The sequence below is a fragment of the Bufo gargarizans genome, chromosome 5 (assembly GCF_014858855.1).
Source record: "Bufo gargarizans isolate SCDJY-AF-19 chromosome 5, ASM1485885v1, whole genome shotgun sequence".
In the NCBI taxonomy this organism is placed as follows: Eukaryota; Metazoa; Chordata; class Amphibia; order Anura; family Bufonidae; genus Bufo; species Bufo gargarizans.
In genome coordinates this window covers 109,523,787-109,537,930 of record NC_058084.1, presented here as the reverse complement: position 1 = coordinate 109,537,930, position 14,144 = coordinate 109,523,787, and the positions used below count along the sequence as shown (strand labels likewise).

The following is a 14,144-nucleotide window of genomic DNA, read 5'->3' as shown; positions in this document are numbered from 1 at the left end:
TTTTGACAGCACTAGTTTTGAGCTGAGGACAGCGGTACAAACATACTTTTTGTGAAGCTTTTTCATCAGGAGTAGTGTTAATATGAAAGTTTATTCTGCCAGATTATCCTTTGTGCACTAGAGGTAGATCTTCACCCTGAATTGCTCTCTGTATTGAGCTGCTTCACAGCCACTCCCCTCTGCTGAGTGACTGTTGTGGATACTACATCTGTCACTTGGAGCAGAGGGAAGGGACAGCATCTAGCAGAATAAAACATTCATATGCACACTACTCCTGATGATAAAAGCTCCACCAAAGATGTGTTACTGCTGCTCTCCCCTACCCCTACATAGTGATGCCAGCAGTTTACTGCTGATGGATTCCATTTAAGGTAGCATTTATATACTGATGGGTTCTTTTTAAGCTTATTTCTATGTTTTAGTTATAATTACTGTTAAAACACCACTTTGCATGCAAGGAGAAAACAGGTCCGTCTCTCCACATCATCTGTCTATAAGCAAAAACCTACTGTGACTAATGATTAATTCAGCCTTGTGTTTTCACAATCCTCAAATTAACTTACATGTATTTAACACTATAACTTGATACTATTATAGTTGTAGTTAAATAGCCAACATCCATTTTGTGTCATGTCTTCTTTATGTTTCTTGATGATGAGCGCAAATAACCTCTTTAGTTAAAGCTACTTTCTTAAGTAATCAGAGAAGTTTATTATAGACCAGTCGTTTTGCTGTACTTTCATAAGGACGTGTAATAACCTAATAATACCTTTTGATTCAGATAAAACAATACAGACACTATTCACTTTATGAATTCCGTGTTATAATTGCCCTATTAACTGAGATCTCTTTTCCTTTCTCTGTGCAGCTCATCGGTTTTGTCTATGCCTGTTATGTGATCAGTGTTTTCACAGATGAAGAAGACAGCTGTAAGTACCATTGTGTTAAAGGGAAGCTGTAAGTATGAATATATTAGAGGACAGCTGTAAGTACCATTGTGTTAAAGGGAAGCTGTAAGTATGAATATATTAGAGGACAGCTGTAAGTACCATTGTGTTAAAGGGAAGCTGTAAGTATGAATATATTAGAGGACAGCTGTAAGTACCATTGTGTTAAAGGGCAGCTGTAAGTATGAATATATTAGAGGACAGCTGTAAGTACCATTGTGTTAAAGGGAAGCTGTAAGTATGAATATATTAGAGGACAGCTGTAAGTACCATTGTGTTAAAGGGCAGCTGTAAGTATGAATGTATTAGAGGACAGCTGTAAGTACCATTGTGTTAAAGGGCAGCTGTAAGTACCAATATATTAGAGGACAGCTGTAAGTACCAATATATTAGAGGACAGCTGTAAGTACTAGTGTATTAGAGGACAGCTGTAAGTACCAATATATTAGAGGACGCTGTAAGTACCAGTGTATTAGAGGACAGCTGTAAGTACCAATATATTAGAGGGCGCTGTAAGTACCAGTGTATTAGAGGACAGCTGTAAGTACCAATATATTAAAGGACGCTGTAAGTACCATTGTGTTAAAAGACAGCTGTAAGTACCAATATATTAAAGGACGCTGTAAGTACCATTGTGTTAAAAGACAGCTGTAAATACCGATATATTAGAGGACAGCTGTAAGTACCAATGTATTAGAGGACAGCTGTAAATACCAATATATTAGAGGACGCTGTAAGTACCAATGTATTACAGCAGTGATGCCCAACCTACGGTCCGCGGGCCAAATGCGGCCTGCGAAGCCGTGTCATGCGGCCCGCGCAATAACAGGACTTTATCAGCGCAGGGCTCGCTGCGAACGGCACATGCAGCAAAGCGATGCTGCCTGTGCCTGCAATCTCCTCGCCCAGCGCCGCCTCCTAGCTAATTTATTCACTGCACTTGCCTCTGTATAATTGAAGAGAAGCGCCGTAATCTCGCACAGGCGCACTGGCAGAGGCATTGAAGTGTGCATGCACCGTCTTCTTGGCCTCTATCAGTGCGCCTGTGCGAGATTACGGCGCTTCTCTTCAATTATACAGAGGCAAGTGCAGTGAATAAATTAGCTAGGAGGCAGCTCTGGGTGGGGAGGAGATCTGTGGATGACACTGAGGGGGATATCTGTGGATGACACTGAGGGGGTGATCTGTGGATGAACATGAGGGGGGATCTGTGGATGACACTGAGGGGGGATCTGTGGATGACAGTTAGGGGGATCTAGGGAGGGGTGTGGGGATGTTGGGGTGTTTGGGTGGGAGCTCTGGAAGGGGTGGGAGGTCCGATAGGTATGTGGGGGTGGGAGATCCGGGAGGGGGGGCCCATACATTTTTTTGCTATGGGGCCCAGTCATTTCTAGCTACGCCCCTGATTGGTAAGATTGGGCGGGCACTGGAGAAGCCGGCGTTGAGATGAAAGGAGGAGGGGCCAACTCCTGGTGGTGTCGGGCACACGGCGCAGGCATGGCGGTGGAGGATCTGACTAAAGCCTAAAGACCAGACATCGAGGTAGACCTGCAGAAGAAGGTGACAGCGCAGTATGTGATGTATACATGTGTGTAATGTATGTAGTGCAGTGTGTGATCATCACATACTGCACTACATACATTACACACATGTATACATCACATGCCCCCTCACAGTAATAATGCCAAGATTTGTGCCCCCTTCACAGTAGTAATGCTCACACATGTCCCCTCACAGTAGTTATGCCCAGATATGTGCCCCTTCACAGTAATAATGCCAAGATATGTGCCCTCTTCACAGATGTAATGCTCACACATGCCCCCTCACAGTAGTTATGCCCAGATATGTGCCCCCTCACAGTAATAATGCCAAGATATGTACCCTCTTCACAGACGTAATGCTCACACATGCCCCCTCACAGTAGTTATGCCCAGATATGTGCCCCCTCACAGTAGTTATGCCCAGATATGTGCCCTCTTCACAGTAGTAATGCTCACTTGTGCCCCCTCACAGTAGTTATGCCCCGATATGTGCCCTCTTTACAGTAGTTATGCCTTGATATGTGCCCTCCTCACAGTAGTTATACCCTGATATGTGCCCCCTCACAGTAGTTATGCCCAGATATGTGCTCCCTCACAGTAGTTATGCCAGATATGTGCCCTCTTCACAGTAGTAATGCTCACACATGCCCCCTCACAGCGTTTGCATTTCTTTCTGGCAAAGCTACCTGGTTCCGGCCCGCAAAATTTATATCAAGTCTAGTGCGGCCCTCAGACGAAAAAATTTTGGGTACCACTGCTCCACATGATAAATATAATTTGCTGAAGTGAGACAGCCCCTTTAAGTACAGTACAGCTATGTATATTCATACACAACTGTTTTGTGAGGGATTTTCGCCATGATTATCACTAAGTGCTTTATCAAAATCCATTTCCATAGCTGCTGTGGTTTCATGAAGCTGCAGCATTGTATGTTACAATTTTGCAATAATCATTGCAAAAATGCAAAAAAAAGTAATGTGGGAATACAGCCTACGCATCACTGTTTTAGAAAAATATTTCATTTATATTGTTTGACCCTTTCTTTACTCTGTACAGTGAAGACAACTTTCCCACCTGGAAACTTTCAATAAGTTGTTGTTGCCGGATCTTTTGTCCCTAGTACTTTGAATACATGATGGTATCATTTTATGAATCTGTTGGCTGTCTGAATGATCTGATTAAAGGGGTATTCCATATGGGACATGTATAGCATATCCCCAGTATATACCATAAGAGTCCAATAGGTACTGGTCCCTACTGTGGATATGCCATACATTTCCCTCATCGGACTCCCCCCATTACCGGAAATGTGTCAACAATTTTTTTTTCTGGCAGTTAAAACCAGATAGTAACACCTACCCTTTTTTCTCATTTCTTTTTATTTTCTGATTGCAGATTTGTTTATTCTATTTCCTAACAGCATGTAGAAAGCATTAAGAATATTGCTTTACGGCAGCCCCATAGTCCATAGACACAATGGTCAGGAGGGACCTCATTGACTTCTATAGAGAGTTTTCTAGGTATGCTTTGTGACCTGTGAAGAGGTCATTGAACAAGGATAGAATAGATAAGATTTTACCTATTTGACTTATTGTGATCGGAGGATCCTGTCTTATCTATACACAGAGGTGATATCATTACAGGGAGCATTAGAATGACAGATGAGCAGATGACTGCAGTAAAGTGATCTGCACAGACCAAAAAGTTGCACCTATTAGGATTAGTGGCCAGGGCGAAAAACTGAAGGATTTTATGGTTTTTGTGTAACTATAGATTGTGATATGGAAAATTAAAATTAACCACTAAAAATTCTTTAGAAAGTGTATAAAATAAAAACATGATTTAACCCCTTCACAACATCCACAGTACACGTACGGCAGATGTTGGGTCTTTAAAGATGGCATCAGTGCTGCTGTGGAGTGAGCACCATAGCTAGCAGGTGCCTGCTGTTTCATACAGCAGACACCCAGTGCTAATGTCCGCGTCCATCGGTAATGCTGATCACGGACATTTACCCTCTTAGATGCTGTGGTCAACTGTGGTCAAAAGAGCGCACACTTCACAAGCAGAAACAGCGGAGATCAGGGAAAGCGTTCCACTGCAGTAATCAGCCTGGGCCTGTACTAGGCTTCCAGGCTCATAAATTGCATATTACAATTCAGGCCAGCAGGTTGCAGCACTGTATTGTAATATAGCTAATCCTATATACACTCACCTAAAGAATTATTAGGAACACCTGTTCTATTTCTCATTAATGCGAGTATCTAGTCAACCAATCACATGGCAGTTGCTTCAATGCATGTAGGGTTGTGGTCCTGGTCAAGACAATCTCCTGAACTCCAAACTGAATGTCAGAATAGGAAAGAAAGGTGGTCTACAACAGCAGAAGACCCCACTGGGTACCACTCATCTCCACTACAAATAGGAAAAAGAGGCTACAATTTGCACGAGCTCACCAAAATTGGACTGTTGAAGACTGGAAAAATGTTGCCTGGTCTGATGAGTCTCGATTTCTGTTGAGACATTCAAATGGTAGAGTCTGAATTTGGCGTAAACAGAATGAGAACATGTATCCATCATGCCTTGTTACCACTGTGCAGGCTGGTGGTGGTGGTGTAATGGTGTGGGGGATGTTTTCTGGGCACACTTTAGGCCCCTTAGTGGCAATTGGCCATCGTTTTAATGCCAAGGGCTATCTGAGCAGTTCTGAATGCAAAAGGGGGTCCAACCCCGTATTAGTATGGTGTTCCTAATAATTCTTTAGGTGAGTGTACATTGCAATCTGATGATTGCATGTTGTAGTCCACTTGGGGACCTAACAAAAAAAAAGAAAAGTAAATGTAAATGTTTTTAAAAATATTTAAAAAAATATATAAAAGTTCAAATCACCCCCCTTTCCCCCAAATCAAATATTTAAAAAAGTTAGCCCATATGGTGAATGGCGTAAAAATAAATAGCCGATTCGCTGTTTTTCATCACTTTACCTCCCCCCCAAAAAATTTAATAAGAAGTGATCAAAAGGTGATACATGCCCCAAAATGGAATGAACAAATACTACAGATTGGCCTGCAATAATTTAGCCTTCACACATCTCGGTATACATAACTATAAAAAAAGTTATGGGGTCAGAATATGGCAATGAAAAGAAAAGTAATTTTAGCAAAAGTAAAAAATTAAGTATTAAAACTGAAAAAAAAAAAATATACATATGTGCAGGGGCGTCCCTAGGTCAAAACGTTCAGGGCTTGAGCCCCTGATGTTTTGTCTAGGGCCCCGAATGTTAGGGCTGGTAGCTATACAACTGCCTCGCCGACCTAAGGACGGGGATACAGTTGAATTACTGTGGCTGCTTTCTTGTAGAACAGCGCGGGCAGTCGCCAAGCAACTGCCTGTGCCAGATCTCAGGCGGCGTGATGATGTTATCGCGCACGCCTACGCCAAAACACAGACGACGTGGTGACTTCAACATGCCCGTCTGAATCCAGAATCCTCCGGCGGTGGGAAGTCAGGTGAGTATTATTTTTTATATCTTGTCCACAGTGGGGGCTTTGTGAATGCTATGGGCACTAAATGTTGGCATTATACCTGCTGGAGCCACTGAGAAATTGGTTATAACTACAGGGGCAGAACAGGAGGGACTTATTACTACTGAGGCACTACAGGAGGATATTATACCTATTTGGGGCACCACAGGAGGGCCTTATCACTACTAGGGCACTACAGGAGGGCATTATAACTTCTGTGGCACTACAGGAGGGCATTATACCTATACGGGGCACCACAGACAAGCATTATTACTACTGGGGCAGAGGAGGATATTATACCTATTTGGGGCACCACAGGATGGCCTTATTACTACTAGGGCACTACAGGAGGGCACTATACCTATACGGGGCACCACAGATGAGCCTTATTGCTACTGGGGCACTACAGGAGGATATTATACCTATTAGGGGCACGACAGGAAATCCTTATTATAACTGGGGCACTACAGGAGGATATTATACCTATTTGGGGCACCACGGGAGGGCCTTATTACTACCAGGACACTACAGGAAAGTATTATACCTATTGGGGGCACCACAGAGGGCCTTATTACTACTGGTGCACTACAGAAGGATAGTATACCTATTGGGGGCACCACAGGAGGGCATTATTAATACTGGGGCACTGCAGAAGGGCATTATTCCTATAGAGGCACCACAGGAGGGCCTTCTTACTGCTAGGGAAGTACAGGAGGGTATTATACCTATTGGCGGCACCACAGGAGGGCATTAAACTACTGGGGCACTACAGGGGAGCGCTCTAACTACAGGGGCACTATAGGGGGCATTAGACAGTAACCACTGGGGGTCTGATAGGGGACATTATATGTTCTGCCCAGCAGACATGCCTAGACATGTAATCTCATGTACAGGCAGCTATTTTACCATGTGCTTCAGTGTTAATGTAATGTTATAGTACATGCTACGCTATGCTTAATACTTATACATGTTATTTGTATTCTTGTTTTACCGCAGACTTGTACAATCTCTCACTCACGTGCATTGTGCAGAGATGCCCTCCTGTGGTGCCCCAAACATTATAACTACTGGGGACACTGTAATGGTGGATAAGTACTACAGGGGGGCCTTATTAATATTATAGAGAGCCTTATTACTGCTGGGTGCACTGTGGTGGCCATTATTATTGGGCACAATATGGAGGGCACTATCACTAACAGGGGCACTCTTGGGGAGTAGTATTATCATTGGCGGCATTGTAGGGGGCAGTATTACTAAGAAGGGCACTGGGAGGGAATTATTGCTATAAGTATGACTTTTATATTACTATAGGTGAACTAATCTGTATAGCAGTATAATTATTGTGGTATAGTATTTAGGGGCATTGGGGAGCACAGTAGGCACAGTATTCTGGGAAGCACCAGGATAATACTGTTGGGGTAGCAGGGTGGGGAGGATGATGATATCAGAAAAGTGAGGAACCTAAGATGACTGTTTGGTAAACTCTGCAGAGACTAGATGCGGTTGAAACAAGTTGTCTGGCCCAAATGGAGAAGATGGGGAAAGAAAAGGTTTACATCAGAGGAGCCATCACCTGGGAGGTACTGGATGTGAGAGGTATATAGTGCTGTATGTTTGTTAGTGAGCTTGTGTGTGTGTTTAGGGCATATACTTTGAGAATATGGCACATATGTATTGGGGCTTGGGCCCCGGATCTTTTGAGACCCTAGCAACGCCCCTGCATATGTGGTATATCTGTAATTATACTGACCTGGAGAATGAAGACACAAGTCAGTTTTCATACATAGTGAACGCCATGAAAACAAAACCCGTAAAACTGTTGCGGAATTGCATTTTTTTCCAATTTCACCCAATTTGGAAATTTTTTCCAGCTTCCCGCTACATTCTGTGCAATATTAAATGGTGCCATTAGAAAGTGCAATTTGTCCCGCAAAAAACAAGCCCTCATGCGGCTATGTGAATGGAAAAATTAAAAATGTTCTGGCTCCAGGAAGGCAGGGAACGAAAAAATTAAAACGCAAAAACGGAAAATCACTGTCAGGAAGGGTTTAAACAATAGGTTGTTTTCTGATTACAAATTTCTTTTAAGGTTTTGTTCACATTACGATGTTGGTTTATGTCCAGTGCTTACACTGAGAAATTCAGAGGAATATATTTCTTTGTTAAACACCTCTTCATTGAAAAGCATATTTGACTATGGCTACATTTGGCATATGCAATAGAGCACATTTGCAGCATCTACTGTGATGATTATGATATAATATGACAATAATTGCACTCAAAATAGCCTGTACAGCAGGGGCGTTGCTAGGGTCTGAAAACATCCGGGGCACAAGCCCACTGTATTGAAATTGCACATCAAAGGCATGCTTAAAGGGGTGTTCTGGTTTACGCAAATGAAGTGCAGACTGCAGACATTATATAATACAACATTCGGTAACTTTCCAATATCTGTTATGTTTCATTTCCTCACCACTGCAGAAATCTTTGCTTGGGCCCTTTAATATTGATGGGAGTGGACCCTGGGCAACCCCACAAATCATCCCTCCACCCCCCTTGTACTTGTTCTGCTGATACGCTACTTGCGGGCTGCATAGGCGTGCGCAGCCTATTGCATTAGGGTGTGCACCCTAAAGCACAAACACACATGCCCCGCGCACGTGTGTGTGTGTATGTATGTATATATATAAATATATATATATTATATACATACACACACAGGCCGGGTCTCAGCCTAGCGTTGTCGTGACTCTGCCTCTGCGCCTAGGAACAATATATAGGGGGGCACATAAGATACCACAGTCAAAAATGAAGGGGTCACTAATAATTTTCACCACTTAATCATACTACTGAAAAAAAACTAAATAAGTATATATATAAATAAGATTACAAAATAGGAGAGTATTGCGGTATGCAGGGATACCTTTTTATTGTACTATCCTAATACTTAAAAGACAAGCTTTCAAGAGTTTTCCTTTCTTCCTCGGTATTGCTTCAGACCTGAGAAAGAGAGAAACACTCTCCAAAACTTTTCTTTAGAGTTTAAAGCAGTTTCAGCGCTATAATAAAATAATTTACTTACAAAAGAAGCTGTTCAGTCGTCTGCTGTGCCGTCCTCTGCTTGCTTCCGCGGATCTTCCCCCTGCTTTCAGTCTCTCCTCAGTGCGCGGGTGCACTGTTATGGGGGATCTGTGGATGACACACTGTTATGGGGGATCTGTGGATGACACACTGTTATGGGGGATCTGTGGATGACACACTGTTAGGGGGGACCTGTAGATTACATATGACTTAGGAGGGCTATCAGTGGATATTATATAGGGGGTAATATAACTGAGGGGTATCAGGGTAAATTATACATGGGGTAATATAACCAAGGAGTATCAGGGTAAATTATACATGGGGTAATATAACTGAGGAGGGCTATCAAGGACATTTTACAGGGGTAATATAAGTTATATTACCCCTGTATAATAATGTCCCCTGATAGCCCTCCTCAGTTATGTTACCCCTGTATAATAATGTCCCCTGATACCCCTTAGTTATATTACCCTGTATAATAATGTACACTGATACCCCTTAGTCATATTACCCTGCCCTGTATAATTTAACCTGATACCCTCTAGTTATATTATATAACTGAGGGGTATCAGGGTAAATTATACAGGGGTAATATAACTGAGGAGGGCTATCAGGGACATAATACAGGGGTGAGGGGTAAGATAAGTTATATTACCCCTGTATAATGTCTGATAGTAGCCTAGCCCTCCTCAGTTATATTACCCCTCAGATATATTATATAACTGAGGGGTATCAGGGTAATACAGGGGACAACAGAGGAGGCGTAGCACTGTGGGTTACAAATCAGCCCTCAGCCACTTACCGGCGCGCTAGGTACACACAGATGCAGCGTCACGTTGCATCACGTCAACTCAGCCTGCGCCGCACAGCACGCACTGTACGGCTCCCTCTCTGCCTCCGCTGGGTTCAGGACTCCACCCCCTATGTGAATACTAGCCGCCGCCCGCCCACAGCCAGGTATTGTAAATTAATCTACAGTGCGGCGGGCGGCAGCAGCATAACAGACAGGGGAATCAGCGGCGGGCAGTGAGCACAGAGGTGACTATTAGGGTGTGCCCAGGCACACCCGGCACACCCCGTGCGCACGCCTATGGCGGGCTGCATGAGTTCAGTCACTTCGGTGCGCAATCCCATCCTGCGGCGCGTGATCCCTTGAGACACGTGACCTCCCGCGGTGGGTCTCGTGGGATCACACACCGCAGTACGAGATTGCGCACCGAAGTGACTGAACTCATGCCCGCGCAGCCCGCAAGTAGCGGATTAGCGGAACAAGTACAAGGGAGGTGGGGGGATGATCTGTGGTCCAATCAATATTAAAGGGCCCCGGAATAGCCAAATAAATAAATACAAATAATACTACCAGGCCAGCATAACATTCGGAGCACTGGACAAAACATCCGGTGCTCAAGCCCCAAATGTTTTGACCTAACAACGCCCCTGCTATACAGGCTCCCCAGCTTTAAAATCATCACAGGTACACCCATTCTCTATGATGGACACTAAGTGTAAGTCTATTTTTGCAGATTGTCCAGGAATTTACAGATGGTTGGCAACCCTTATAGTGTTCTTACAGACTTCAGACCTCAGCTCCGACCCCAATGTAAATGACCCCGATTCAGATCTCAGATCAGAGCCCAATATAAGGAAGACCCCCTATTCAGACTTAAGATGAGACCCCCATACCTCATATCAGCCTCCAGCCTCATATTAACCACCAGCCTCAGATCACAAAATAAAAAAAACACTCTCCTGTCCGCGTCTTTTACGGCCCCATTGAAACGGATGTGGACTCATTCATACGGTCATGTCAATATAGCCTTATTGCCATTCATTTTAATAGAGGGGACATGTGCATGGATATCCAGTTCTCCACTAGTGGCTGGGACTAATATTACCGTAATTTGTTTTCAGGATAAATTTCCCATATATTGGAAGCTCCATTTAGATTACAGCAATTAGATAGTATAATTGCTTTAATTATTATTATTTTTTGCAATAAAATATATTATGTTCAGTCTTTAATAATGTCTTGTGTATGGTAAAGTATGTTGGAAATATTCCAAAATAAATGCAAGAAGAATATTACTAACAAATGCATAATAACTATAATAATAACGGATGTAATAATAGACGATATGATAGTAATAAGCAGAGCTGTATGCCCATCTTGAACTCTTTCTAATCTGCAGTGCCAAGAATGAACAGCAGTACGACTACATAATTTATGCATGTCCAATCATACAGGAAGCTTACAAGATATTACAAAAATAATCTAAGTCATTTCCTATGGAATACTAAACAGCACATTTCCATTTTAAGAACATGGATTTAAAAGGCAGTGTCATTTTATGTTACAATAAAAGCCAAATTTTCAAAAAGATAAATACAGCAGAATATTATTTTCTACTTTCTGCAGATCTAAGTGTATAGTTACTTGGAAATATAAAGCTTTGGGTACTTTCACACTTGCGTTGCTGGATTTCGGCAATCTGTATGCAAACGGGTATCATTTGTTTCCAGATCCGGATGTGGATCAGTCTCACAAATACATTGCAATACCGGATCCGTCTCTCCGGTTGTCATCTGGAAAAAACGGATCTGGTATAATTATTTTTTCACATTTTTAACCCCTTAAGGACTTAGGGCGTATTGGTACGCCCTGTTTCCCGAGTCCTTAAGGACTCAGGACGTACCGGTACGTCCTAAGTTTAAATTTACATTGCGGCGCGGCGGGGGTTAATTGTGACAGGATGCCCACTGAAATCATTCAGCGGGCATCCTGTCACAACGCCGGGGGGGGGGGATCGCCGATACGACACCCCCGTATCGGCGATCGCCGCAGACTGCAGGTCTATTCAGACCTGCGGTTTGCGGCTTTACCTGCGGTTTGCGGCGGCGATCGGGCGGTGCCATCGGGTCCCCATGCGACTGTGGGGGGACCCGATGGCATGGAAGGCAGCGCGATGTCTAAGGAAGGCATCGCGCTGCCTTCCAGTGAAGAGCCTGTGAGATCCAGCCCCCTGGATCTCACAGGCTCGGAAGCTGTATGAGTAATACACACAGTATTACTCATACAGCCAATGTATTCCAATACAGAAGTATTGAAATGCATTGTAAAGGAATATACCCCCCAAAGTTCAAGTCCCAAAGTGGGACAAAAAAGAAAGTGAAAAAAAAAAGTTGAAAAAATTAAGTCCCCCCCAAAAAAATTAAAAGTTTCAAGTAAAAATAAACAAAAACGTCATTTTCCCCAAATAAAGTTAAAAAAAATTGGTAAAAAATAGGGGGGGGGAGTATACATATTTGGTATCGCCGCGTCCATACTAATCTAACCATCACCTCATCCCGCAAAAAATGAGCCCCTTCCTGAGACAATCGCCCCAAAAATAAAAAAACTATGGCTCAGAATATGGAGACACTAAAACATCATTTTTTGGTTTTAAAAAAGCTGTTATTGTGTAAAACTTACATAAATTAAAAAAAAGTATACATATTTGGTATCTCCGCATTCGTATCGACCGGCTCTATAAAAATATCACATGACCTAACCCCTCAGATGAACAGCGTAAAAAATAAAAACTGTGCTAAATAAACAATTTTTTGTCACCTTACATCACAAAAAGTGTAATAGCAAGCGATCAAAAAGTCAGTGCCAATAAAACCGTCATCTCATCCCGCAAAAATCATATCCTACCCAAGGTAATCACCAAAAAACTAAAAAAAATTATGGCTCTCAGACTATGGAAACACTAAAACATGATTTTTTTTTGCTTAAAAAAAGAAATCATTGTATAAAACTTACATAAATAAAAAAAAGTATACATATTATAGGTATGGTCGCATCCGTGACAACCTGGTCTATAAAAATATCACATGATCTAACCTGTCAGATGAATGTTGTAAATAACAAAAAATAAAAACGGTGCCAAAACAGCTATTTCTTGTTACCTTGCCTCACAAAAAGTGTAATATAGAGCAACCAAAAATCATATGTACCCGAAACTAGTACCAACAATACTGCCACCCTATCCCGTAGTTTCTAAAATGGGGCCACTTTTTTGCAGTTTCTACTCTAGGGGTGCATCAGGGGGGCTTCAAATGGGATATGGTGTCAAAAAAAACAGTCCAGCAAAATCTGCCTTCCAAAAACCATATGACATTCCTTTCCTTATGCGCCCTGCCGTGTGCCCGTACAGCGGTTTACGACCACATATGGGGTGTTTCTGTAAACTACAGTATCAGGGTCATAAATTTTGAGTTTGGTTTGGCTGTTAACCCTTGATTTGTAACTGGAAAAAAATTATTAAAATGGAAAATCTGCCAAAAAAGTGAAATTTTGAAATTGTATCTCTATTTTCCATTAATTCTTGTGGAACACCTAAAGGGTTAACGACGTTTGTAAAATCAGTTTTGAATACCTTGAGGGGGGTAGTTTCTAGAATGGGGTCATGTTTGGGTGGTTTCTATTATGTAAGCCTTGCAAAGTGACTTTAGACCTGAACTGGTCCCTAAAAATTGGATTTTTGAAAATTTCTGAAAAATGTCAAGATTTGCTTCTAAACTTCTAAGCCTTGTAACATCCCCAAAAAATGAAATATCATTCCCAAAATGATCCAAACATGAAGTAGACATATGGGGAATGTAAAGTAATAACTATTTTTGGAGGTAGTACTATGTATTATAGAAGTAGAGAAATTGAAACTTGGAAACTTGCTATTTTTTACAAATTTTTGGTACATTTGGTATTTTTTTTTTATAAATAAAAATGAATTTTTTTACTTCATTTTGCCAATGTCATGAAGTACAATATGGAAGAAAAATAAACGAACCAGCACCTCCATAATAAGTGAATATGAGAACGCAGGTGCACGCTACCTTGGCTGAAACACAATTGGATTAGTAGAACTACAGGTAACAGCACTCTGCTAGTCAATTGCACAAAGATATAAGCAAACACTGAAAGAATAAATACTTGGTGGCCATATTTACTGCAAATGCAGCTAGAAGTTCTTTGCAAATGTAATTGATCAAAAATATTTCGGACCCATCTA

General features: G+C 42.1%; 1 protein-coding gene across 1 annotated transcript in view; it reads left to right on the top strand.

Moving 5' to 3' along the window:
- The window catches only part of NKAIN3 (sodium/potassium transporting ATPase interacting 3), a 589,073-nt gene that overhangs the window by 545,524 nt on the left and 29,405 nt on the right, over positions 1 to 14,144 (top strand). Inside the window, exon 5 of the mRNA XM_044295284.1 lies at positions 869 to 929. Coding sequence (XP_044151219.1) covers positions 869 to 929 — 61 coding nt within the window. The remainder of the gene's footprint in view (positions 1 to 868; positions 930 to 14,144) is intronic.